Source organism: Megalopta genalis, chromosome 7 (assembly GCF_051020955.1).
Source record: "Megalopta genalis isolate 19385.01 chromosome 7, iyMegGena1_principal, whole genome shotgun sequence".
Taxonomy (NCBI): domain Eukaryota; kingdom Metazoa; phylum Arthropoda; class Insecta; order Hymenoptera; family Halictidae; genus Megalopta; species Megalopta genalis.
Window position 1 is genome coordinate 21,566,189 of NC_135019.1, and position 24,488 is coordinate 21,590,676.

Below are 24,488 nucleotides of genomic sequence, written 5' to 3' on the forward strand. Positions count from 1 at the left end.
ATGTTATAGTTCTATGTATGTGACTGCCCAGCCCTGGCACAAGACAATTGACATTTATTCGTTATTTACGAATAAGAAAAATATAATTAAAGTATTAAATCCATCTTCTAAACTCAGTTCATCTATTTATAATAAATTAAAATAAATAGTTTAACAAATTTAATTTATTGTTTAATTCCTTGCCATACTTCGACGAATGGTGATGGAGATTTTTAATAACAACCTGTTAAGTATGAATCTTAATCTGTTCTTTTAAGTCTAAATAAAATTCACAACGCAATAATATGTATTTTCTTTTTCTTTTAAGAAGTTATTACAATAGAAAAGCTTCTAATTATTGTAACTGAGAAGAAAATGATATGGCGAGGGATTAAAATAATGAAATAACTAAAATAAAGGCTGCTTTTCAGAAAACCGGTCTGGTTGAACTTTTGCAAATAGCTTCATGTTATATTAAAAAGTGTTTTTGCCAGAATAATAATAATAATAATTTTGAAAAGTTTTATGCTTAGATTTTGCTGAAGTTCTGAAAACATACTTTTTAGATAAAAGCAATGTTTACGAGACAAATATCCGATGATTTTCAGTTAAAATAGAAAATTTTGTGATTTAATCATTGTAATGTCACTCTATGAGTTACTGAAAGAATGTTGCTGTTTGAATTAATTCGTGAAGCCACATCTCATAATTAATGAAACAATTAGCCATATACGAAATAAAACACAAAGATGATCCGTTATTTTTATTTTGTTCGTAAAACACTAACTTCACTTGATATCATAATGCTAGCGATTAAGTTTATTAAAGTAATGGAACCTATTCTTGCATGCTTTTCTTATTCCCTAAGCTGGCACGCATATCCCCAGAAAGAGAAAAAACAAAAACCATTGTTGAAAGAGTAGAGACTAGTATGAACAGCTACGTATTTATTTCAGGTTTTCTATTTGAAAAGAATTGATTACAATTTCTCGTAAAACATTTCGCGTTATCAAGAAAACTGCAGCAAATTACTGGTTAATGAAAATAATTATAGGTTAGTGTCCATTGCCAGCATAGTGTATTAAGAAAATTTTTTCTATCTATTTTATTTTAAAACCATATAATGTAAATAAGTAATGTATTAATAACTTTAAGTACCATTGTAATAAAAAGTGTACAAGAGAACAGCAGTTAATGACGACACTCTACATAATACACATTATTGTATTTTGTAAAATACTTAATATAATTTGTAAATAAATGAAAATCTTTCTAATATTTCATGTATTAAATAAATTAATGTATATACAGTTGCAATACTACTCAAATGAGGAAAATATTTTCTTAGAGAACATATCGTAGACTTGGTAGTTTTAACTAATTAATAGAAGCTTCAAATATCTCACTAATGTTATCAGTGATAAGTGCAAATTCACTTTACAAGTCATTAGTAGAACAATATATTCAATATATTGTAGAACCTCGTTTATCCGTACTTGATTTATGCAAACGAATTAATGTGTTACCTCAGGCATGCGAACTCATAATTGAACCTTCATTTTCCGAACTACTGTCGAACATATTCTTATTTATATGAATGCGTATTTTTATATATAAGTACATAATTAAATTGCAAAACTGACTAATTAATAAAACAATTAATTCTTAGTACAATGGGATAATAATTCTTAAGAACAACAAACAAAATAATTAACTCTTAATAATAATATTAAAAATTATAAAAATTGTTTCATATCTCGGTTAATGATTTTAGATTACAGACCTTCAACGGTAAAATGGTAGCTGTATCTGTTTTCTCGCGTTACCGTTTCCAATCATAAGCATTTGAACCTCATTTAGTCGATCTGCAGCCTTGATTTTCCGAATGAATAGAAACACAGAGAGAGGGATAACTATAATCTCTACTATCGGAACACCTTGGTTATCCGAACTGCCTTGGAGTCCGATGTGTCCGTATAAACGAGATTCTACTGTAATTCACACTTGTACAAAGTACTTGTACAAAGTAGCAATACATTATTCAACATGTTCAGATGTCTAGAACGTGTCATTGATTATAATAAATAAGTGAAATTACTTTGGTCAGAAAAAGACATACTCAGAAATTTTAAATCATTTATGAGCTGTATTCTGTATATAAAATTACGTGAATGTCCAGTAAGTATTATTCTACTGTTCTGATACAGGATATTTCTTAATATGCAAGATTCGTTTCAGGGATTAACTCAGTTCTTGAAAAAAAAATGAAAATAAAGATTTATAAATGTATTCCTTATTGAACCTTGTTTACGAGATATAGTGAATTTTGCCATTTTCTCCAGTAGAGATTCTCAAAAGGCATGTTTTTAAACGTTTCGTTACCATGATAGTGTTTGTATAATATAAAGTAATGAAACGATCGTACAAAAAGTATACATATAACATATGAGGTAGTATTAAAAGTTTTTTTGTTGCTTTTTATATCCACTAAATGAATCTTATGTGTAGAATTTCATGTGCTGAACACGAATCTGCAAATCGTTTTGTTTCATTATCATATTTAGCATCTCAGAAATTTGATTTCAGAGAAAAAATAAAATTTTCAACTTTAAAAACTATGTTTTAACTACAATAGTTATATAAATGATATTTAGTAGAATAGTAGCGTAAATTTTTCTAAATACAACAATGTATTTTTGTATAACATTATAAATATTTAAAGAGCTGTGTACAATAGCTAAAACAAATGGAACACCTTCAACGCGCCAACGTTTTCCGAGTCTTTTCAATTTATTTAAAAAATAAATAATAATATATACTATATGTATAATAAAATAAATGCGGAAACTCTTCATAAACAGTTTGTTTCCGATTGATTCAATTTATTAATACAGAATAAATACTTGAAGTTAAAAATGTGATTCTTTTTTCCAAATTTTTTAGAAACTTCAGACGATGGAGACAGATTCATATTCAACATCAGAAGACATAAGATTTACTTCAAATGTTGTTTGTGATTAAAAGTTGACCAGTGATGTTATTATAAATATCACCATTGGTTAATGGGAAAGTTATGACAATACAAACCTTGCTATAACTCATAAGCAAGGTCAAATAGAAGGTTTCTATTGTTCTTAGATGGTACTATGATCCTCAAAGTAACAGAGTAGTTCACATGTAACGGGACACTCTTGTACACATTATTGCAAATATATGCAACTCTATTAAAATGGATAAAATGCATTATAGGTGAGATAACATGATCCACTATTATATATTGTCAGATTGTTTTGTGTTGAAGTAACATTTAATATTATAAGAAATTTGTTGTCAATCAAAGTATTTAAATGTTAAATATTTTTATAAAAACATTGTCAAGTTAATAGCTCTTTAGATACAGTTATTTATACAATATTTATAATTCTTGTAGATTGATTTATTAATAAGACTACTAACACGAGTTTCATGCTTTTAAAATGAATTCAACTGTACACTTACCATCATATTCAGGAAAGTAGTCAACAAGATGGGAATGCATAATCTTTTCTTCTAGCAGATCTTTTTTGTTTAAGAACAAGATGACAGAGGAGTGTTGAAACCAAGGATATGTGATAATTGTTTTGAATAACGCCTTACTCTCTTCCATTCGATTCTGAAAGTAAAATATACAATTTAATACTTGTAATTTTAAGTTATAGCTTGTAACTTTAAGTTTTGCTGAACATAATTTAGTTAATTTTTTAATTATGATTACCTCATTCTCCGATTCAAATAAAATTTGATCATATTCACTTAGAGCTACTAGAAAGATAATGGATGTTACATTCTCAAAACAGTGAATCCACTTTCTTCTTTCTGATCTCTGTCCACCAACATCTACCATCCTGTAAAGTAAGTTTAAATTAGTACTGCTCAAGATTTATTAATTTTCCAAACGTTTGCTATATGTTAATAAAGAAAATTATTATATTTTACTGCTATATTTCTGATTATAATGTGCAATTTACAAATAGTTCTATTGTTTTACAAAATTACATTAAAATGACTAGAAAGTAATATATGTATTTACAAAATTGACTTTTATGAATATAAACTGCATGGGAAAACATGCAAATGATAAGCTGAATAAAGCAAAAGAATAATGCAAAAAGAGACAAAAAGAAACAAAAGGAAACCAATACAAATCAATGATAAGTAGCAAGTAGCATAACTCTATCTCTCAAATGGATACATATTTATTTATAGTTTCTTTCTTTCACAATAATTACAACTATTTCTACTATTGTACAAACTACATTCTACCAATATCTACCACCGTAACTAAATATAATCTATTTTCAGATAATCATTAAAAAGACTATGTATGGCAACTACATATATACAAGGTTATATTACTTAAAAAGCATAAAACTGGGCTATTAATAGGAATCAGATCTGGACATTTTATCAAATTTTAATATAAAATTCTCCTATACTGAAATGAACTACATCATCTGGACAAGGTTCTTTACTTATACTAAACGTTTTTTATATCTTCGTTCTAGAAAATTTTGCATTTTTTAATTACCTCCATTTTTTTATCTATTAAAAAATAAAAATTCAAACAATAATTGTACGAATAAAGTATGGAACTTAGAAATGATGAAGTAGATACTAGACGAGCAAAAGAAAAAATAAAAGGAATTAAAAGAATTGGTGAAAAACGTATAGAGACACATCAACAGTTGATACAAGAATGTAGAAAGCTTACGAGAAAGAATGAGATATTGGTAAAAAGAAATAATAAACAGCATACAAAACTGAGAGGATAGATGAGAATAATTTTTGAGATAAGAAAAGAGAGAGAAGAGAGAGAGAGAGAGAGAGAGAGAGAGAGAGAGAGAGAGAGAGAGAGAGAGAGAGAGAGAGAGAGAGAGAGAGAGTCAGAGAGTAATCAGTAAGGAGAATTTGTCCTAACTAAAATACTATTCAATTTCATTTATTTTGCTAATACTTGGTATCTCATGTGTGTCACATGTATCATAGATTGTTGCACAAAACACAATCCTCACTCCTAAGATCACAAAATAATAACTATTTGAGCCAAATATTAAAATCAAATTAATTAAACTAAACTACCTTAATATTCAACCATAATATTTTGTTGTAATAATGCCCAAGCCTGACAGAAATAAACAGCATCATGATAATGTACTAGTAGAACAAATAAGATAATACGAATAAAACAAACACGAAAAGGCTCGATATTGTTAACTCACTGGGGATACTTTTAGGTACTCAGAGCCATTACTCCCTTAGTTAGTACAAAAATTACTTCTAATTTCTAAAAAGAGTAAAGTATTCAAGTTTTAAGTAATTGTGTTAGTACCTAAATATGATGGAGTCCAGATCAAACGGATATTCTATAATGCCAGTAGTAGGAGCTCGAGCCCGAAGAATGTCTTGTTCAGTAGGAAGGAACTCGGGTTTTTCGATACGCTCTAGGTCACTAAGATAACTGCAAAACAAACGAAGCCATAGTCTGATAGTGCATGCCATGCATGTAGTAAAGGTGATTGTGAGGAGAGGAGTTATCGCGACAACAGCTTTCATGCGCGTTCTCCTCGCCTGGAAGAATTTTCGACAGTGAATTGCTCATTGAACCATTTTTCAAGTTTTATGACACACGAGCTGGTGGTAGAAATGGATTCATAGATATTTTTCTCTTTCAGATATATCATAAATATGTCTAGAGCATTAACATTATAATCAACCAGTTGAAAGACAAATTCATATATGCCTTCACATTTCATGTATGCCTAATCTTACTTTTTGTTAGTTAACAGTACAAGCTGTTTTACTACTATACATTATATATGCATAGTGTATTTATTGCCTAACACAATAACAACAAGATTCCCCAATATACCCTACTTCGTTCCTACATAAAACATCATAATAATTTTCATCACCCTGACATTGTTCACAGTTTTATGATGCGTATTCCTTGAGAAATACATTGCATTGAGGAAATACTTAGACAAGTAGACGGCTACCCACATGTATCAAGAAACACGTGTTTTTTAATCTTTTTTAACACTTAACAATGTGTGACTTAAGCAGAATAAAAAAACAGCGATATTGATATTGATATTCCAGCGACATATCTTGTTAGATGCCAAGATATACATCTAAAAGCGTACACTTCTTTAATACGGAAAAAAAAGAGAAATTATCATTTAGGAATTGACGTTATTTAAATAATATCAAATTATTATGAAAGTTGTACCTCCATTACAACAAAAAAATGTTTATTATTTACGATCAATTTTACGCATACATATTCCTGGATCTTTTTGAAATTGCATGGACTTGTAGAACTTGGCACATCAGAAAAACATTTTGAGTTTTTCTTTAACCTCTTAGGTACGATGCGCCACTATAGTAGCTCACTTTACTGACTCATTCGCTCACCGTTTGAACTAAATGATCTTTTTCATTTATCTTGCTTCATACTTTTTTCCCCTCACAACGTTTTATAACATTGCAGTGTTGCATTATTCACGCGTAATTCGCATCAAACTCTGCCGTACAGAGTAACAGCCCGCGCAAAATTCAGCCGTACCTAAGAGGTTAAGGGGGTATCCTAGTGTGAACTTTTCAAAAAATCAATTTATTTTTTCATATCCTTGGAGGATATAGTTTCAAAATATATCTCTGAAACCTTACATGCAAACTCCTAGAATTAACGAAGTCATGATTGTTTGATTTTCATTATATGAATAATCATTATTATTATACTAAATTCTAAAGGCATTTTTCTGAAAACTATGTTTTTCAGAACGGTGTCCATGATATTTCAAAACCTACTTGACCAATTGACTCAAAATTTTAAGTACAGATTTAGTACATGTGTGATTACAGCCTCTACTAGAATCAATCAAACACTTTTATATTTTCTATTTTTTTAGACCCCTCCAAAGTTTAACAAAACAAACAAAAATCGATAATCAAATTTCAAAGTATCGCCACTTTTTTAATTACCAATTTTTTTGTTTTGTTCTAACACCTATTATAACCAAATTTATACTAATTAAAGAACTTTTACGTTTTTTATTTTAGACAAGCAGAATGACCGGAATCATGGACACCGTGAGACGAACTTTTTTAAAAGCGTCTATGTTTGAGAGTATTCAGTGCTACTAATTTTAACTTTTTTTATTCCAAAAAATTTTAAAACGTCGTTGAAATACGTACAAATAAACCTTGTAAATTTGATTGCAAAAGGTATAATAATTTCTTCGCTAAAAATTCCCTAAAAAAATTAAAAAACACGCACTTCACACTAGAACACTTCCTTAAAGAATCACGTGACAACATAACTTCTACATTATTATGCACGTTTCTAATTTTTAAACTTACAAATTATCCAGATGAGCTGCTTACAATAGTATCTATGAAACGTTTTTCTAATATCGTGTAGAATTTCATGCTAGGATATGCATAATTACATGCACAGAAAATAGAAATTCTTTTTCCATCGATCTGTTCGCAGAGTGCCATTCGTACGAGGTTCGCTGTGCTTGTACTTGCCACTTTTTGATCGGTCCGTGCTTGGGAAAACCAATTTGTGAAGACAATTGTTTCTAGTAAATACATCGTTTCCAATAATACTGTTTACATCTGTTTCGTCGCAAGAAAAATGGATTTCTCAATTGTAGTGGACGGCTACGAAGAGATGAACACCGTTTTCTCTCTGTGTTTACGGGCTTGAGACCGGCATTTGGCCACATTAAAAACGGATTTATGGATTTTCGGAACAGCGTTCTATTCGTCGTTTTTAACACGTTGGCTTTTTTATTAATTGGCATAAACGAATAAAATTTTTAGATCCTTAAAAGAAATTCGGCTGATTCAATTTTTTCGCTTATCGAGGAAGTATCTCTTTGCTTACACTTGCTCTTGCAATCAACATTAGAAAAACATAGAAAACAAAACGTTAAGAAAATTGATTTCTCTCCGTTTGAGCAATTCCAGGTATGGAAATTAAATTGATATTTGTATCTGTACACTTGATCTCAGAGGAGTGGCACACTGATAGTGTAGATGTTCGTTTTAAAAAGCCACAACAGTCCGTAAGATCATCTTGCATTGGTAATCAGTAATTTATAAGATACATTTTGGTTTTATATCAGGTAACAGTACCATAAAAATAATGGTACCATAAATATAATTACAAACTTAATTTCAATAATGTTGCAAGAAAGAAAGAAATTTATTTTCGCTGTATCGTTTTTCTAAAATTGAGAATAACTGCTTTGTAGTTTTATGATTAAATTGTATAGCGACAACTTGTTTCATGAAATTTTCAACAAGGTCTTCGGACGAAGTTCCATTTATTAATTTAGTGCGATCGTTGGTCAGTTTTTGAATGTACTCAAAATCCGCTATGCTGTTGACCAGCGAGAATATTATTTTTAGTTGCAACAATGTATATTTCTAATGTGTATCTTCGAATTTGATGAATCGATACTTGTTCTATACTAGACGTAAACATCGCCAACGAGTTCGCGAATTGATGTTTAAAAACCCAACACATTTATCGTCGATTCAAGAACAATGTTCAATGCGTATCTTCGACGTATAAAATAATTTTTCGTCTAGTGTTCAATTTAGACATATTTTATGAAACGCGAAACCCGGAAGCACAGGGAGAAAACGTTATCGATAAACTTCTATTCCAATCCTAATAATATTGTGTAAGTAGATGTAAATAGTATTATTGGAAACGATATTGGTTTTTTCAAGCGTGCACTTCACGAAGGAAGTTGGTACAAGTACAGTGGAGTCCGTAGAAACGTCCCGCGGACAGATCATGTTGGACGAAAATAATTTCTATTTTTGGTAATTATGAATACTTTAGCGGGAAATGTATAGACTTCACGCGTTAAAAAGGCGCGTTTCTGTTTACATATTCATCCTCTTATTAGCTGCTCCACTGCCATAGCTATTAGTCGCTATTGACCGATGACCATCTTCGTCACAATCTTCGGCCAGTAGCGACTAATAGTTGCGGCAGTGGGCCTGCTAGTAAGAGGGGGAATGTAAATACAGGGATGCTATTTTATCGCGTGAAGACTATACTTAGTATTAGGCGAACATTTCATAGATACTATCGAAAATATTCAAGTCAATTCATCGATCTCCTTTGAATGATTTTTAAGTTTGGGAAATCGAAATATTATTTATAGCTATTTCGAAGTTGCGGTCGTATTTAGTATTCTTTTAAATTAAACTTTAAAGTTCTACGAATAAAATGCTTTAAGTATCGAATACGAGTTCGTGCACAGAGTTCTATGTGTTCTTGCAATTTTATAAAATTCCAAAAACACACGTAGAAAAGTTGAGGCAGCGATTGCCTGTATTCCAAACGTAATACGGAATTTTATATTGATAAATAATACGGAGGATCAAAATGATACTATCAACATCGTTAATATTTGCTCGCAAACACCTTTTCTACGCGTTACGACGAAGTATGATGTATGTATCCCGTACATACATTAATATTTCTTGCTCGCATACAATATTTCCTCGATATAGTTACGCCACTCGGTTCGCATAACGTGATTATAGAGAGCCGTGGATACGATTTTGAGATCGTTTCATTCTGACGGAGACAAAGGGGGGCACTAATAAGCGAATGAGTGGGAACGAAAGCCTAATAATGTGGCAGGGATGGCGATGCCATTATATGTATGTGTAGGAGACGACAAAACTTAATTATCAAAGAGAAATTTACTTCATGCGTTGTGTTTCATGTAATATCATATTATATAGAATTTTGTATGCACTTTTTGACAGCGATCGAAACAGATTGGACACTTTGTAAGCGAATGGCGTACTTATGTCGAGCTGAATGTCATACATAATCATCTGAATGTCATACTTTTTCGACTCGATATCATTCTACAGTTAATACGATACACGCGAAATAATACTGTTTTCCAGGTATTCGTTATTTGGATTCTATATTGGACTTAGATTTGATTCCATTAATTCCTATCGATCTAAGGAAGAATCAGGGAGATATTTATGGAAAAGAAGACGTCGTGTGTCACAAATGTCTTGGAAAATATCAATGAAGCTTCTGCGATGTCAGTGGAAAAGAAACAAATCACAAACAGAGTAAATGATGATTCTTGATGTAGAAAAGTGAGATCGATGATTCACAATGGATGCAGTCACGATGCAGAAAGAGTCCGGTGTAAGTAGTTGACAGGCACATGCAGCTTCTCCCATTTTTTTGCACGACCAGACGTACCTAAATCGAATCTCTGCCAAGTCAAAAGGATATTCAATTATACCAGTAGTGGGCACTCTCACACGAAGAATGTCCTGTTCTGTGGGGAGGTAGTTTGGTGCCGCGACTCGATCTATTTCCATTAGGTAACTGAAACATCATTTTCTCAATACTTGACACGCGAGAGGAAGCAGAGCATCGCTCGTGCTCGTGATACGTATAATGTCGTCTATTTCGACGGGATATTTCGTTAAATATTTCGATAAATATGTCGACGAATATTTAAACGAATCGTTTGACATATAGTAAGGCGAATATATCGACATGGTGCACAGTGTTCGAAAACTGCGATTTAGACGCGAGAAACTATATTTTGCCACAAACGTGGATGAATTCCTGGAAGCAAATATTTCAATGATGTTAACATTAAGTGGACATCATAATTTTAGTATTATTCTATGTTAAATGAAGATTAAATTACTTAATGAATGAAAGCAACAGAAATATATTTGTGATAAATGTTTCAGTGTTACATAACATTTTTATATAATTACATAATGTGTACAAATACCGAAAAAATAGTAGCACATGATGAAAAAGATAAAAAAAGAAAAAGAATAATAAAATAATAAAAAAAGATAATACATATTTTTAGAATAAATTGATCTATATCACTAACGCTAATAAATGTACCCCAGATTTTTAGCAAACGTAACACTTCTGATGGAAGTAAGTCAGATATTTTATTTCTTTTCTTCAATCTTAACGAGCTTATTAGTAAATGTAAAGATACTAAAACAATATGTAAGAGGTCTTCCATACGTTCGTTTCTAGAACATTTTCTGCTATTAAACCATCTATAATTTTTAACATCTTCATTCGGTGCTTCTTGAGCTTCTTTCGATAATATATTCCTCCTATGAGTAGCAATGTATTTTTAATAATGTCAGCATCGCGGATTAATAGCTTCAGATGCACAAGTATAACAATGTAAAGTGTCGGGTGTCGTCGGAATTGTGAAATAATAAATATAGAGTGAAGAAGAGTAAATAGGAAATAATTTATAATTTATTTGTCTCGTGATTGGTAAAACGTAACTAATGAGCTGTATTCAAAATTATACATTTGAATACCTTTAAATAAAATTTGCATGCTTATATTAACCTTTATGTCAACCCTTAAAAATTATAATAAACACAATAATAGAAACAATAGATTCGATGATTTCTTCCAGATATAGTCTTCTGCTAACGTTATTATTAAATTTTCTGCTAATATTATTAAATAACTCGCAGAGAAATTAGTAGCTAATTTTCACAGATATCAAAAAACTGAACCAAAACTATAGTGGTTTCATTTTGACCAATACGTACCAATCTGATAACTTCTGTTCCAAAAACTGACAATGATTGCATACTAAAATTTATTCTCCTTTGATGAAGTGTATTTAAAACTCCCGTAGATTTTTATGAATCATCTTTATTTTACAATAAAGTATCTACCTTTCTGCGCAAAAGTCATTAACTACAAAAACAAATACTTATAATACCATTATTTCTTACAAGGAGAAATATAAACTACAATTGAATATTTCTAAGAGTAATAGAAATTTTGAACTTCTGTGCCAAAATTATCTTATTTAAACAATTTTTACAGATAAATCATAATCCAAATGAATACCCTGGAGGTTTCACGAATCTAATGACATCAAATATTAAAGGCCTGAAGATAATTAAAAAAATGGGTTTCTCGCGTCTAAATCGCTGTTTTCGAACACTGTGAGGCGCGGCGCAAGAAACCGAGGCCAGTGTACCCATTGACACAACTAGGATCTTTGTCTATAACGAGACGAGAAAGTAGAAGTAAATAAAAGGTTCACGTGATCGTTGTTGCGGCAGCAGTTGAGCGGTCGCTACTCAAGAGAGAATTTGTAATGGTCCTTTAGCGATAGCCCTTGTAAGCAAGTCGAGGTGGAATTTTAATTCTCGAATTTTGTTTAGGTATACAGTAACTTCCGTTAATATTCGAACATTTTTTAAAACGCAGTAACATTTTTTAGAATTGGACTAAATGGCTTGAATTTTTGTTTAGACGATAGTGTCCGGTCTAATAGAACATTACTGGAATGCTTTTTTCATTTTGCTATTGCTTAGAATGATAAAAGAAAGTAAAATACTCTCTTTTTTAACTTTTTTATCTGAGCCTATAACAAAAATTTAAAACATGTGTTTTGTAGATCTCGGTCAATTTCTTCGAAATCGGTCGACCTTGGTACGACCAATTCATATATGTATATATGTACTGCGATCCATAAAACGGATTTTAAAAATTTTCGTGATAGGCTCAGGTAAAAAAGTTCAAAACGAGAGTTTTTTATATTGTTTAATCATTCTAAGTTGTTTAGTCAGTGTCTAATACACTAGTCTCTCCATCATTTAAAAAAAAGATCGCATCGTTTATTCCAGTTTTAGAAAAGTTATTGCGTTTTAAAAAGTGTCCGAATATTAATAAGAGTCACCGTATTTATACTGTCAAGCAATAATTCAATAACATATTAAGAATAAGTAACTTAATATTTAGAAAAATAGCTTCTTATTTCCTTGTTTTTTTTAGGGTACCCAAAATTGTGTGCCGGCCCTGTTCTACCCATGCGTCGATCACGTGTAGTTGCCTTCACTACTCTCTCGTTACGTTGGGCGGGCTATGAGGGGAGGGGGGGCAGGTCCCTTGACCAGTGCATACGCTAAAAGTTATTATGCAAGGAGTGGGGTGGAGACGCATGCGCTGGAAGTACCGTACAGCGGCGTGAAGCGTCTACCGGGTGAACATTATAATTCTGAACTATGATGGCGACGCGACGCAGCCTCTGCTTGATCGTAGTGCAGAATTGTAATGTTCGCCCGATAGATATCCCACGCCGCTGTGCAGGTCTCCCGCGCATGCATCGCTTGCGTCCATTTCTTGCGTAGTGACTTTTCGTGTATACACTGCCCTTGACTTTATGCATTGTATGTATACTTTATATAGACCGTATAGGTCCCTGGATTATACAAAATAACGTTACACATTTCACAATAATTATTTATATATTTATGTATTACCAAAATTTAAGAGAATAGGAAGATATAAACATAATTCTTAAAAATAAAATAAAATACAGAAACGAAAACAATTTGAGATCGATAAAAAATTCAGTCAATAATTTATTGTAATGAGGATGGTATTTTTTGTGTTCAGTTACACTGCATATTGCATTTTAGTCCAACAATTTGATTTTTCTAACATAAGATTTGACTAACTCGCGAATGCTTTTTTTAAATATTTCAGTCGCTTCTTGATAGGGTCTCGTGACTCGAACGAAACCATCACATGTTTGGTGAAAAGATTGTGTATAGAGAATGATATAATCTTCGTGGTTTTATATTAATTATTATTTTTATTAAATTTAATTAATTTCACTATTTTCGAAAGTTATGGATATTTATCAAGCGACATAGATTTGATAAAAGACGATTAACCAGTAAATTGATTTTTAGCGAATGAACTGCTAATTTTATTCAATCTGGACCATTATGCAGGTGGGTCAACTCCCAATCCCCCAGCCCCTACCTAGTTACGCCAACGAATATAGGGAAAGTGTTAGAGATGAGTTTTAGTATTTCTACTCAATATCAATATTTGTGTATGTAGCGTGCAAAAAAGTTTGAGTCAACTATGAAATGTGATGTGAATTATGCATACTTGATAAGCTGCATAATAATCGTGTGGGCAATATCAAGAAAACCACTATACACTGACAATGAGTGACCCGATACGACAGGTCATGCTTCTACAATATTAATGAAGTCGCGTTATAAAAGTAATACTCACAAAACGTCCGTACATCTAACAAGGTTTATCAACAGTGACTATATCGTATCCTAACTCACGAGACATCCCCAAAGCAGCAAAACTTCTCAGCGTATTACTGTATTATTTCACCATTACATTTCGTATAAAAATATCATTTATATAGTTAAGATTTTCACATCGCTCATGAGGTACTATCGTTAATGGCTTTTTTTGTCAGTGGTATCACCGCAGTCCTATTCCACTGTGTCGCATGATAATTTTGGATCGTCAATAAATATGGAAAATAATGCTTGGTATATCACTAATATCCGCAGCAAGGTCGGAAGTAGCTGTTCGCCTCGCGAACGATAATGAAGAATCGCTTAGCGATCTATGTCACTCTGACTTAATGAAGCGCATCTTTGAAAAGGAGCATTCGTACAAATAAAATGATTCGAACATTGAGAATATTCCTTAATAAAATTGTGGAGATTTATTTTCCATATTTATCGTCGATCCGAAATTATTGCGCGACACAGTGGAATAGGCTTGCAGGGGATACCACTGACAAAAAAAACATTAACGATAGTACCGCATGGGTGATGTGGAAATCTATTGATACAAGCATCGCCCTAATGCGTCACAAACAGTTACTACGGTACGCGCCTGAGATGTTATGAGTTCGATTGAGGTAACGCGGGGAGCGAGACGCTGCGGCGGTAGTCAGGAGGCGTAGCCCTCGCAGCATCAATGTTACGTGCACGGTCGTTCCGAGCCCTGGATCTGGATAATCGAGTTTCTATTGTATTTGAAATCACCAGAAATCCGAGTTGCCCTTCTATGTATTTATCAAATCCATTACGATTTTCTTTCCGAAACAAATACACAAGTACTAAATACTGCAAAATTTCGACCCATACATTTTTGCACATCCTGTATCTTACATAGTTGTATTGTGGTATAAATTTTTGGATTGAAATTACATTAAGCCACAAACTACATTACGAAGGTAATTCGGAAGGCTTTAAAAATATAATCATATACATGTATATGTGTATGTATGTGCTCTGTTATGTTCGACACGTAAAATTCTCAGTTGTAAACAAGTTTTCATATAGATTCGATTTAACAAACATATCAACAGTTACGACAGAGACGAATTGAAATCTGAGTCGCGTTATCGATTAATATTCGTGAGAGGAGAAAAGAAACGATTATCTTCTCGAAGAAAAAACGTGTGATTATGACAGGTAGGAAGTAGGGCTACTTACTATTTAGCGGAGTCTGTGAGCTGATATTCTCGTCTGCGATCGTAACACTGTTCGATGCCAGCATCTGCCCATAAGTCCTTGATTGCTTCTACATATGGACTTTCGAACGTTGTCACCGTTTCAAAATCCACAACACGCACGAGTTCCGCTTTTTCCTACGATAAACACAGGTACATGCATTTAAGTGCCATAATTATGTTTGTAATGGCACATTTCAATCATTGCTACTGGTTTTTGCAATTTAAAACAAAAAATTACATATAAGATCGCTACGCTTCGAATAGCGTTTGAATAGCGAAAACTCTTGGAAAACCCATGGAATTTCAGAAATGTCTGATTTGAACGCATTCTAACGTAATTTTATTTTCGTTTTATGCTCAAACGGTAATGCTCGAAAACAATTTTTGCATTACGTGCACGAATCAGTAAATAAATGTTCTTATAATTAAGCGAAAGTCAATACTTTTGCTGTCAAGTTGTATTAGGAGATCTTTGAAATAATTTAGTCAATGCATCATGAGATTTACGCGGTTTCTAAAAGTTAGACTTGTTACAGAAACCGTGAGCCGCAAACTGTGATATTCACGAGTCGCGCCGAGAGTCTGTGACGTGATCATGGGTCATACTAATTGCGCGAGCGCGCAATCAATTGGTGAGTTACGATGGTCAAATTTTAGAGAGCCTAACCCACACGTGGGTTACAGTAGATTATCTAATGCTGTTCGTGGCTCACGTGAGCTTCGAAAACTTCTTCATGTGGGGTCTACTGTTTACACGATAACCAAACTAACACGAGCTTTAAACTTCACGAGTCACACGTAGATCACTGATATATTTAACTCATTCTAAATCTCTGCTGGAAATCAGCGTGCGTGTGCTCGTATTTCTGTGTATTCGCTAAATACCATAATTATTACAATAACATGAAACAAATCGTTGAATAACAATTGTTATTTTCAGTCGAATGTTTTCAGTTATAAGTAATAATTCTATCCAGGATTCGCGAAAGTTTCGGAACTCTTTCGTAAGCTACACTGGAATTTATTACACGCAGTACTTTTTGAAAAACGTTCTCGTATTACAGGTTCCAATAAGAATAGGTATAAAAGAATTCTTGAAATTAATAGTATTGGTTTCGCTAGAATTAATAAAATTTGAAAATAATAGTTCTATAACAGGAACAGATATTTTGTCGATGAATATAAAAAAAAGTTCTGAAACATAATAACAAGTGTCAAATATTACTTAATCTAATGATTATTCTGGTTATACATCAAGAATGATTTCTTTGGAGCGTTAGTTCATTAGATTATTGGGAAGGTAGGAAGTATAAAATTACGTAACTTCACAAGGCAGCACCAATTATTATTAATGGCGTTACTGCTACGCAAGTTAGCGTTGAACGTGCCTTTTCAACACTGAAATTTATATCGAGTGATTTTAGAAATGATTTAAATCCTAGAAATCTAGAAAATGTCTTGCTTACATTTCGATTTTTACATCGTTTCTTCAATTTGTAAATAAAATATTATTTTATTATATTATTTTATCACGTAATAACGTGATATTGTTAAATAAATCTAGCAGACAATAATTCGATGTTTTATTATTTCATTTTATTTATTTCTTTAATCAACATTTTTAAAAAATTTGTTTTGAAAAGTTTCCAAGAGGTAACAATTTTTTTCGTAAAAATTCTACAGAAATATAAATTTTGTTCAACGAAATGAATTTTTTTCATAGCGGAGGTACTTGTTTGTTTTGTGAACCCTGGTTATAATGTGATCGAAATTCTCTTTTCGTTTTCTATAATCGTTACCGGTGACGGAAAGTTTGAGTTAGCCATAACTCAAACATAAGAAAATATATTTGTGTTATTTACAAAGTTATCGGTGATGGAAATTCTATTTCAAATGACCATAATAATTAGTAAGTGAGAAAAATTGTATTTCGATCAAATATGATAAGGGCGTGTCAATACTTCAGAGAATAAATCCACACACCGAAACAACTGAAAAATGTTACGTGAACATAATATGTGCAAACATTGCGTTGCATGAGTGATATATATATTGTTACGAATTACAACACTTCTCCCGCGTCGCGGCATTTTATTTACAATAGAGAACACGAACTATAATACAACTGAATTAGAATATGTTAGAGATCTTCGAATTAGATGGTGTTGATCGCTCGACGGTCCGATCCCGACTCTCCGATTGTCCGTTGATAAAACACCTCCGTGGCAACCCCTCTCTTCTATTTTTCTTTAAGGAGTTGCTCACAACAGGGCAGTTTCACATTACAGCGACTTGATTTGGACAAGTCGCCGTAACATTGCCCTCCTCGCCGAATGAGCGGCCGTCCCGGCCGCGGCAAATTTCACTTGTGTTGACCAACGACAATCGAACCGTTAATCCTGCCAGCTTCAGTCCTATAACCTCGAACTATCGTTCCATCGGACAACTGACAGGTAACCTCCACCGCAAGTACTTCTGTCTGAAAAGTAGGTAAACAAGGAAAGAATGTAATTAGTTACCCAGGTGGCCTTTTCCAGACAGTTTACGTCCTGACATTTGTCCTCCGTCTCAAGGGAAAACCACCAAAAAAAAAACCTTGAGCAGAACGTCAGTACTTCTACGACGCGTACAGCTCTAATCTCTGTCGCTCACCCTTCCTCTTAATTCTTCGTTTTGAGGCTTGAGCGTTTCTTTCTTGAAGAAGTTTTGAGAACTTCTCACTTGCAGACTTCCCGGGAGTTCCCTGCTCTGATCGATCACCAAAACTCTTCCCCGGATGCACCTCCAATCACCACAGGATACTACCTGCAGTAATATGGGATCCGGTGCATCTCATTTTGTGGACCAGTCAGGAAAGGGTGTACCCTCCTGAGAACACGTCCCCACTCCCCAATGGGAGGACGTAATCTTCCAGAGGATACAACTTCCTTCCCCCATCGAACCGTTACTTCCACAAATGGAAAGAGCTCAGCGTGTCAGTACACAGATCACTCCCTCGTCTTCTGCGAAGAAACGTCCTCTTCTTGGGTGAGAGACAGTCAAAGGCTTCTGTGTACAGCGTCGTAGCGAGCCAAGCGGTTAACGTGTACGATCTTCGGTTTCGACTTCGGAGAACGAGTTACACGATAAATAATGTCGTTCAGGCGGTCCTGTACCACATAAGGACCTTCCCACGCGGACTGCAACTTGGGACATTTTCCTTTCGTCCTTCGTGGTTGGAACAGCCATACTTTCTCGCCTGTAGCAAACGTAATTGAATTAGCGTAAACATCATACCAAGATTTCATTTTGTCTCCGCTAATTCTCAGTCTCTGGCGAATAAATTCATGAATTTTAGCCAGTCTGATACGCGTTTGCTGAACAAACTCGTCCTCCTCATATCTTGATTCAGGCGGGAGTCCTCTCTGAAGATCCATTGGAAGTCGAAGCTCTCTACCAGTGAGAATCATCGATGGAGTGTTCTTCATTGTCTCGTGTCTGCTTGAGCGATAGGATAGCAAAAATAACGGTATCCAATCGTCCCAATCCCGTTGATGATCCGCTACAAACATTGACAAATACTGCAGCAGAGTCCGAATCAACCTCTCCACGAGCCCATCAGATTGTGGATGCAAAGGAGTAGTGCGAGTCTTCTTAATACCAAGCAGCACCATCAACCGCTTGAAGACCGCCGACTCAAAATTTCTCCCCTGATCCGAATGAAGTTCCAACGGTACGCCATGACGACTTACAACTTCTGTAAGAAGGGCCTTCGCAACAGTCGTCGCGCGCTGGTCCGGCAACGGAACTACCTCCGGCCATTTCGTAAAATAATCCACAACGACCAGCGCATACTTGTTACCAGCCGCAGACTTCGGAAACGGTCCCACAATGTCGAGCGCTACCCTTTCAAACGGTGCCCCGACATTATAAATCTTGAGAGGTCCATGTCCCCTCTCCCTCGGACCTTTCCTTGCGACACAAGTATTACATCGACGACACCAGTCTTCCACATCCTTGCGATTATCAGGCCAGTAAAACTTTCGACGTACCCTGTCCAGAGTTTTGTTCACTCCGAAATGGCCACCCGCCGGTGTATCATGACAATCTGTCATCACCGAACTTACCATTTCTCTTGGAACCATCAGTAACCACTTGTTACTTTTTCCATCAGGGGATTCCCACTTACGAAACAGTAGATCCTCGTACACTTCCAAGGAATCCCAGATTGATACGAGATATTTAATTCTCGTATTCCTGTCCGAAATCTCCTGCCAATCGGGCCTGCTACCCTCTTTTTTTCTTGACAGGATGAAACCAATTTCTTCATCCTCCTCCTGTTTTCTCCTCCACTCTTCAAAATCAAATGTTTCGCAGAGTGTCCGCAGAACTACGTCTCCATTTTCTTCCGTCTTCTCCTCCAGGCGCTTGCATCGCGCACAATCCTGCGATTCGCAAGGCCTGCGAGAAAGACCGTCCGCGTTCTGATGGAGTCTTCCTTCCCGGTGTTTCACCTCAAAGTCATATCCCTGAATCCGCTCGATCCAACGTGCTACCTGTCCTTCCGGATTCTTGAAAGACAGCAACCAACGTAAAGCAGCGTGATCGGTCCTCAGAAGGAATCTACGCCCATAAAGGTAATGATGAAAATGTTCAATAGATTTCACTATCGCTAATAGTTCCTTCCGAGTAACGCAATAATTCTTCTCAGCTTTTCCTAGCGTCTTGGAGAAGTAGGCGATTACTCTCTCCCGACCTTGCTGAATTTGAGAAAGAACTGCTCCAATTGCAAAATTTGAGGCATCCGTGTCCAAAATGAATTCTGTATTAACCGACGGATAAGAAAGAATGGGTGACTCCATCAATTTCCTTTTTAAATCCTCGAACGAATGTTCCGCTTCTTCCGTCCACACGAAGATTTTCTCGTTCTCGGTCAAACGATGTAAGGGCTTCGCAATATCGGCGAAATTTTTAACAAACTTCCGATAATAAGTGCAAAGACCCAGGAAACTCTTCAACTCGGTCTTATTCTTCGGCACCGGCCAATTCTTTACTGCATCCAATTTTTCAGGATCAGTTTGTACACCCATCTCGGATACTACGTGTCCAAGATATTTCACTTCTTTGCAGAAGAAATTACACTTCTTCGGGCTCATCAGCAAGCAAGCTTTCCTTAGGCGAGCAAGTACCTTCCGCAGACGTTGTACTTCCTGTTCAAAACTTCTACCGAAAATTATGATGTCGTCGAGGTATACCAAACAAATCTTCCAGTTTAAGCCTCTTAAGATGTTGTCCATTAGACGTTCAAAGGTAGCTGGTGCGTTACAAAGACCAAATGGCATGACTTTGAACTGCCATAATCCAGTACCCACACAAAAGGCAGTCTTTTCCTTATGTACAGGATCCATGGATATCTGCCAATATCCACTTTGTAAGTCGATAGTCGAGAACCAACAGGAGCCATCCAAAGCGTCCAGCGTATCTTCTATCCTTGGAAGGGGGTACGAATCTTTCTTGGTGATATTGTTCAGACGCCTGTAATCCACGCAAAATCTGATGGACCCGTCCTTCTTCTTGACCAATACCACGGGTGAAGACCAGGGGCTTTGAGACTTTTCTATGACTCCTTGTCGTTCCATTTTCGACAATAATTCATCTACTTCTGAACGTCGATGAAGAGGTAATCGTCGGGGTGCCTGTTTTATGGGAAGACTGTCACCGGTATCTATCTTGTGACATACTACGTCACATTTTCCCACCTCTTCGGAATCTTTCGCAAAAACATCTGCAAATTCCGTCAATAACTCGGCAAAAGTTTTCTTTTGCTCTGCGGACAGGTTTATAGAACATCTCTGATGAAGATCCTGAAGATGATCCGGTACTAATGTATTCCTGTTTTTCTTTATCTCCTTCGTAGCCGAATCTTCTCCATACTTCAGCAACGGCACTTGCATTCCTTTCAAATGAAGAACCTCGTTTGTAAAGTCTAGTTGACAGGCATGCTTTTTAAGAAATTCGATTCCTAAAATGCATTCTTCCATCATACTGACGAAGAAGAACTCTTCTTCGGTCTCGACTTCTCCAATAGAAACAGGTAGATGCTTTTTACCAAAAATCGGTAATCTCTGACCGGAGACTGAAAAAATCTTCACTCCTGTCATGCTCGCCGAACTATTCTGCCTTGTAGCATAAGTTTCCCGTAGAAGGTTAACCGATGAGCCCGTGTCCAAGATGATTTTCCTTTTCTTCGCTCCAACGATGCCTTCGACGAAGAAAATCCCTCGCTGAATAGGTTCCAAACGCAGCACGACAGGGGGAAAAACGGAAGATGAAGTCGGACTATCCCCCATTATACCGACTTCTTGAAGTTTCCCTGCGAAGTCTCCTTCCTTATTTTCTTTAAACAATCCCGCTGGAGGTGGCCCTTTTTTCCACAGCTCCAGCAATGCGGCAACTCCCGTTGATGTCCAACCACTCGTTCAGAATGCCGTTCAGCCGCACGTTCCAGCATTCCCTCGGAAGTAAAGGGACGTTTTAAATTCCGTTCAATCGTTTGTGTTTTTTGAGAGCTTAATTTATTGAGAGCTTCCATCTCTAGAGCTCTGGTCACCGTAGCTCTAAGAGATGTAAGACTTTCATATCTCAACATTCTCTTCATCTCTTCATTGGCCAACGCCGTCACAAACTGAGATGCGGCCAAACGATCCCGAACATCCATTGGACATTCAGAGAAAGCACATTGCGCCAGCCTCTCAATCTCCGTGGCCAATGCAGAAATTGACTCCCCTTGCCGCTGTTTATAATTTTGAAAAAGAACGTAATTTAGCTTCGAAAAGTTTTTTTGACCAAACCGAAACTCGATTGCCGAAACTATTTCTTTGAAGTCGAAATACTTATCGGCGGGAAGAGAAGTCAGTACTCCTCGAGCCGGACCATCCAACGAAGCAATTAAAGCCGCAGCTTTCTTTGCTTCGTCCCAGCCATTTACATTCGCGACCATTTCAAATTGAATTCGGTACTCATCCCATGACGTGGAACCGTCATAACGTGTCGGCTTCACGGAATATCCTAATCCAGTTTCGAAGCGTGTAGATTCACGACACGCAGGCAAGGATGGCACCGACTGTGAAGCAAATACAGGAACACTCGGAGCAAAAGGTACACTCGCGTTATATACACTATTAACATTATTTACAGCAGTGCCCGTACTATTTACACGCGCCTCCGAGTGTTCCACAGACGAGAATGCCGCAGAATTTAAGAGAGAATATCGCAATGAATCCGATAGCACCTGGCATTGGTTCTCGATCCTTGCTATCCTCTCTTCCATGCGAGCCTCTCGTTCGGACGCAGCAGCCTGTTCCCGTTCCTCGCGCTGAAGCCTGTCCGCTTCCAGTCGCGCCTCGAACTGCCTCTGCTGCTCCTGCAGTTGCTCGCATAATTCTTGTCGGAGGTTTGAAAACAGGATCTCCAATGCCGGCGTGACATTTTCGATCGATTCTTCGATCCCGGACGAGCCCCCAATGTTACGAATTACAACACTTCTCCCGCGTCGCGGCATTTTATTTACAATAGAGAACACGAACTATAATACAACTGAATTAGAATATGTTAGAGATCTTCGAATTAGATGGTGTTGATCGCTCGACGGTCCGATCCCGACTCTCCGATTGTCCGTTGATAAAACACCTCCGTGGCAACCCCTCTCTTCTATTTTTCTTTAAGGAGTTGCTCACAACAGGGCAGTTTCACATTACAGCGACTTGATTTGGACAAGTCGCCGTAACAATATAGAAACCGATTGTAGTTATTGGCCTTGCTTAACGGAACAAATTCTAAATATCAATATTTTTTTCAGTGATTTATAACATAATCGTAATAATTATTTAGTTGAAAGTATTAAACATTTCTTATTTTAATTGTGAAATGGTTTAATTACTTATGATGAATTCAGTTTTATTGTCTCGTAATTACACATCCATTAAACCTGCCGGTTTAATTGTAATCATTTTTTTTTCTGGAAGCGTGCTGGGGTCTAATCGGGACATTTTTGAGAAAAAGAGTTTGTACAACGAAATAACAAGAAATGGATGTGTTCCGTTTGATTCGGCACACATTCTATTTAAACGATTGTACAGAAGAAGTTTCGAAAAGTTTAGATAAATTGTTCAACTTTCCATTTGTAGAAGTTAACAAAAACAAAAGCACAACTATGGAGAATGATTTTTATTTTCACCTAATAATGGTTGATAGCAGTACATATTTGTAATGTTTTGACAAAAATAAATGGAACAATGTTACATTTGTGGTGCCAAACCAAGTGAAATATACTTCGACTAAGGTTTTCGTTTATCCTCCCTCCATTGTTGGATACGAATTTTTGAATGTTTACTACATATTATCTATAGGCTATTTTGAAGGATATGAAAGGGAGCGTTTCGTCCTGGTCCTTCCAGAGCAGAGTTTAGAATAAAGCTGTGCGCAGCATAAATACCGCGAAGGCTGCTATGCCTTCTGATCAGTGCGGTCACGAAAAATCACTACGCAAGGAGTGGGGACAGGCAACGCATGCGCGGGAGTCCCGCAGTGATATGCACTACAATGCTGTATCATAAACAATAAGTGTTAATACGTCCGCAACACACGAACGTTCGGGTAATCTGATATTGTCGGGCGGTCCGATACAATTGAGATTTCGGGCACAAACGAGCAATATAAATAATGTAATTATCTTAAGGGCGATTAATTTCTAAACATAAAAATAAAAACACAAATAGTTTTAGATATAGTTATATAATTTTATTTTAAAGTGACATGTAAAAAGCGCAACTCCGTTATTATATTGCCAGAGAGCGAAAATAATCGCTAACTTGTTACTTGGGTTGCAGGTATTCTTAAATAATATTTTGCAACTGTGCTTAATCTTGTCTCATCAGATTTCCACCAATTTGAAATATTTATTAATTTGGCGTGATAATACGCCTTCCGAAAAATAAGTTTATATTTCTCAATTTTTGTGTGTATCAAAATTGCACGTTTCAATTTCCGGATTGCTCAGTGTTTAAAAAAATCTAATTATCATGACTTTCTTCCATCTGATCAGTAATACAATGAAGATTTCGAAGT

The 24,488-nt window shown here is 35.4% G+C and overlaps 1 protein-coding gene across 8 annotated transcripts in view; it reads right to left on the reverse strand.

The window, feature by feature from the left end:
* The window catches only part of Galphaq (G protein alpha q subunit), a 146,870-nt gene that overhangs the window by 8,995 nt on the left and 113,387 nt on the right, over nucleotides 1-24,488 (reverse strand). For 4 of the 8 annotated variants that reach the window (XM_076523782.1, XM_076523781.1, XM_076523783.1 and 1 more), the window contains exons 3-7: nucleotides 15,364-15,518; nucleotides 10,283-10,411; nucleotides 5,348-5,476; nucleotides 3,734-3,863; nucleotides 3,478-3,631 (exon numbers count right to left, since the gene is read on the reverse strand). In XM_076523782.1, the coding sequence (XP_076379897.1) occupies nucleotides 3,478-3,631; nucleotides 3,734-3,863; nucleotides 5,348-5,476; nucleotides 10,283-10,411; nucleotides 15,364-15,518 (697 nt within the window). The remainder of the gene's footprint in view (nucleotides 1-3,477; nucleotides 3,632-3,733; nucleotides 3,864-5,347; nucleotides 5,477-10,282; nucleotides 10,412-15,363; nucleotides 15,519-24,488) is intronic. The other 4 variants (XM_033479659.2, XM_033479656.2, XM_033479658.2 and 1 more) reach the window with 2 other exon arrangements.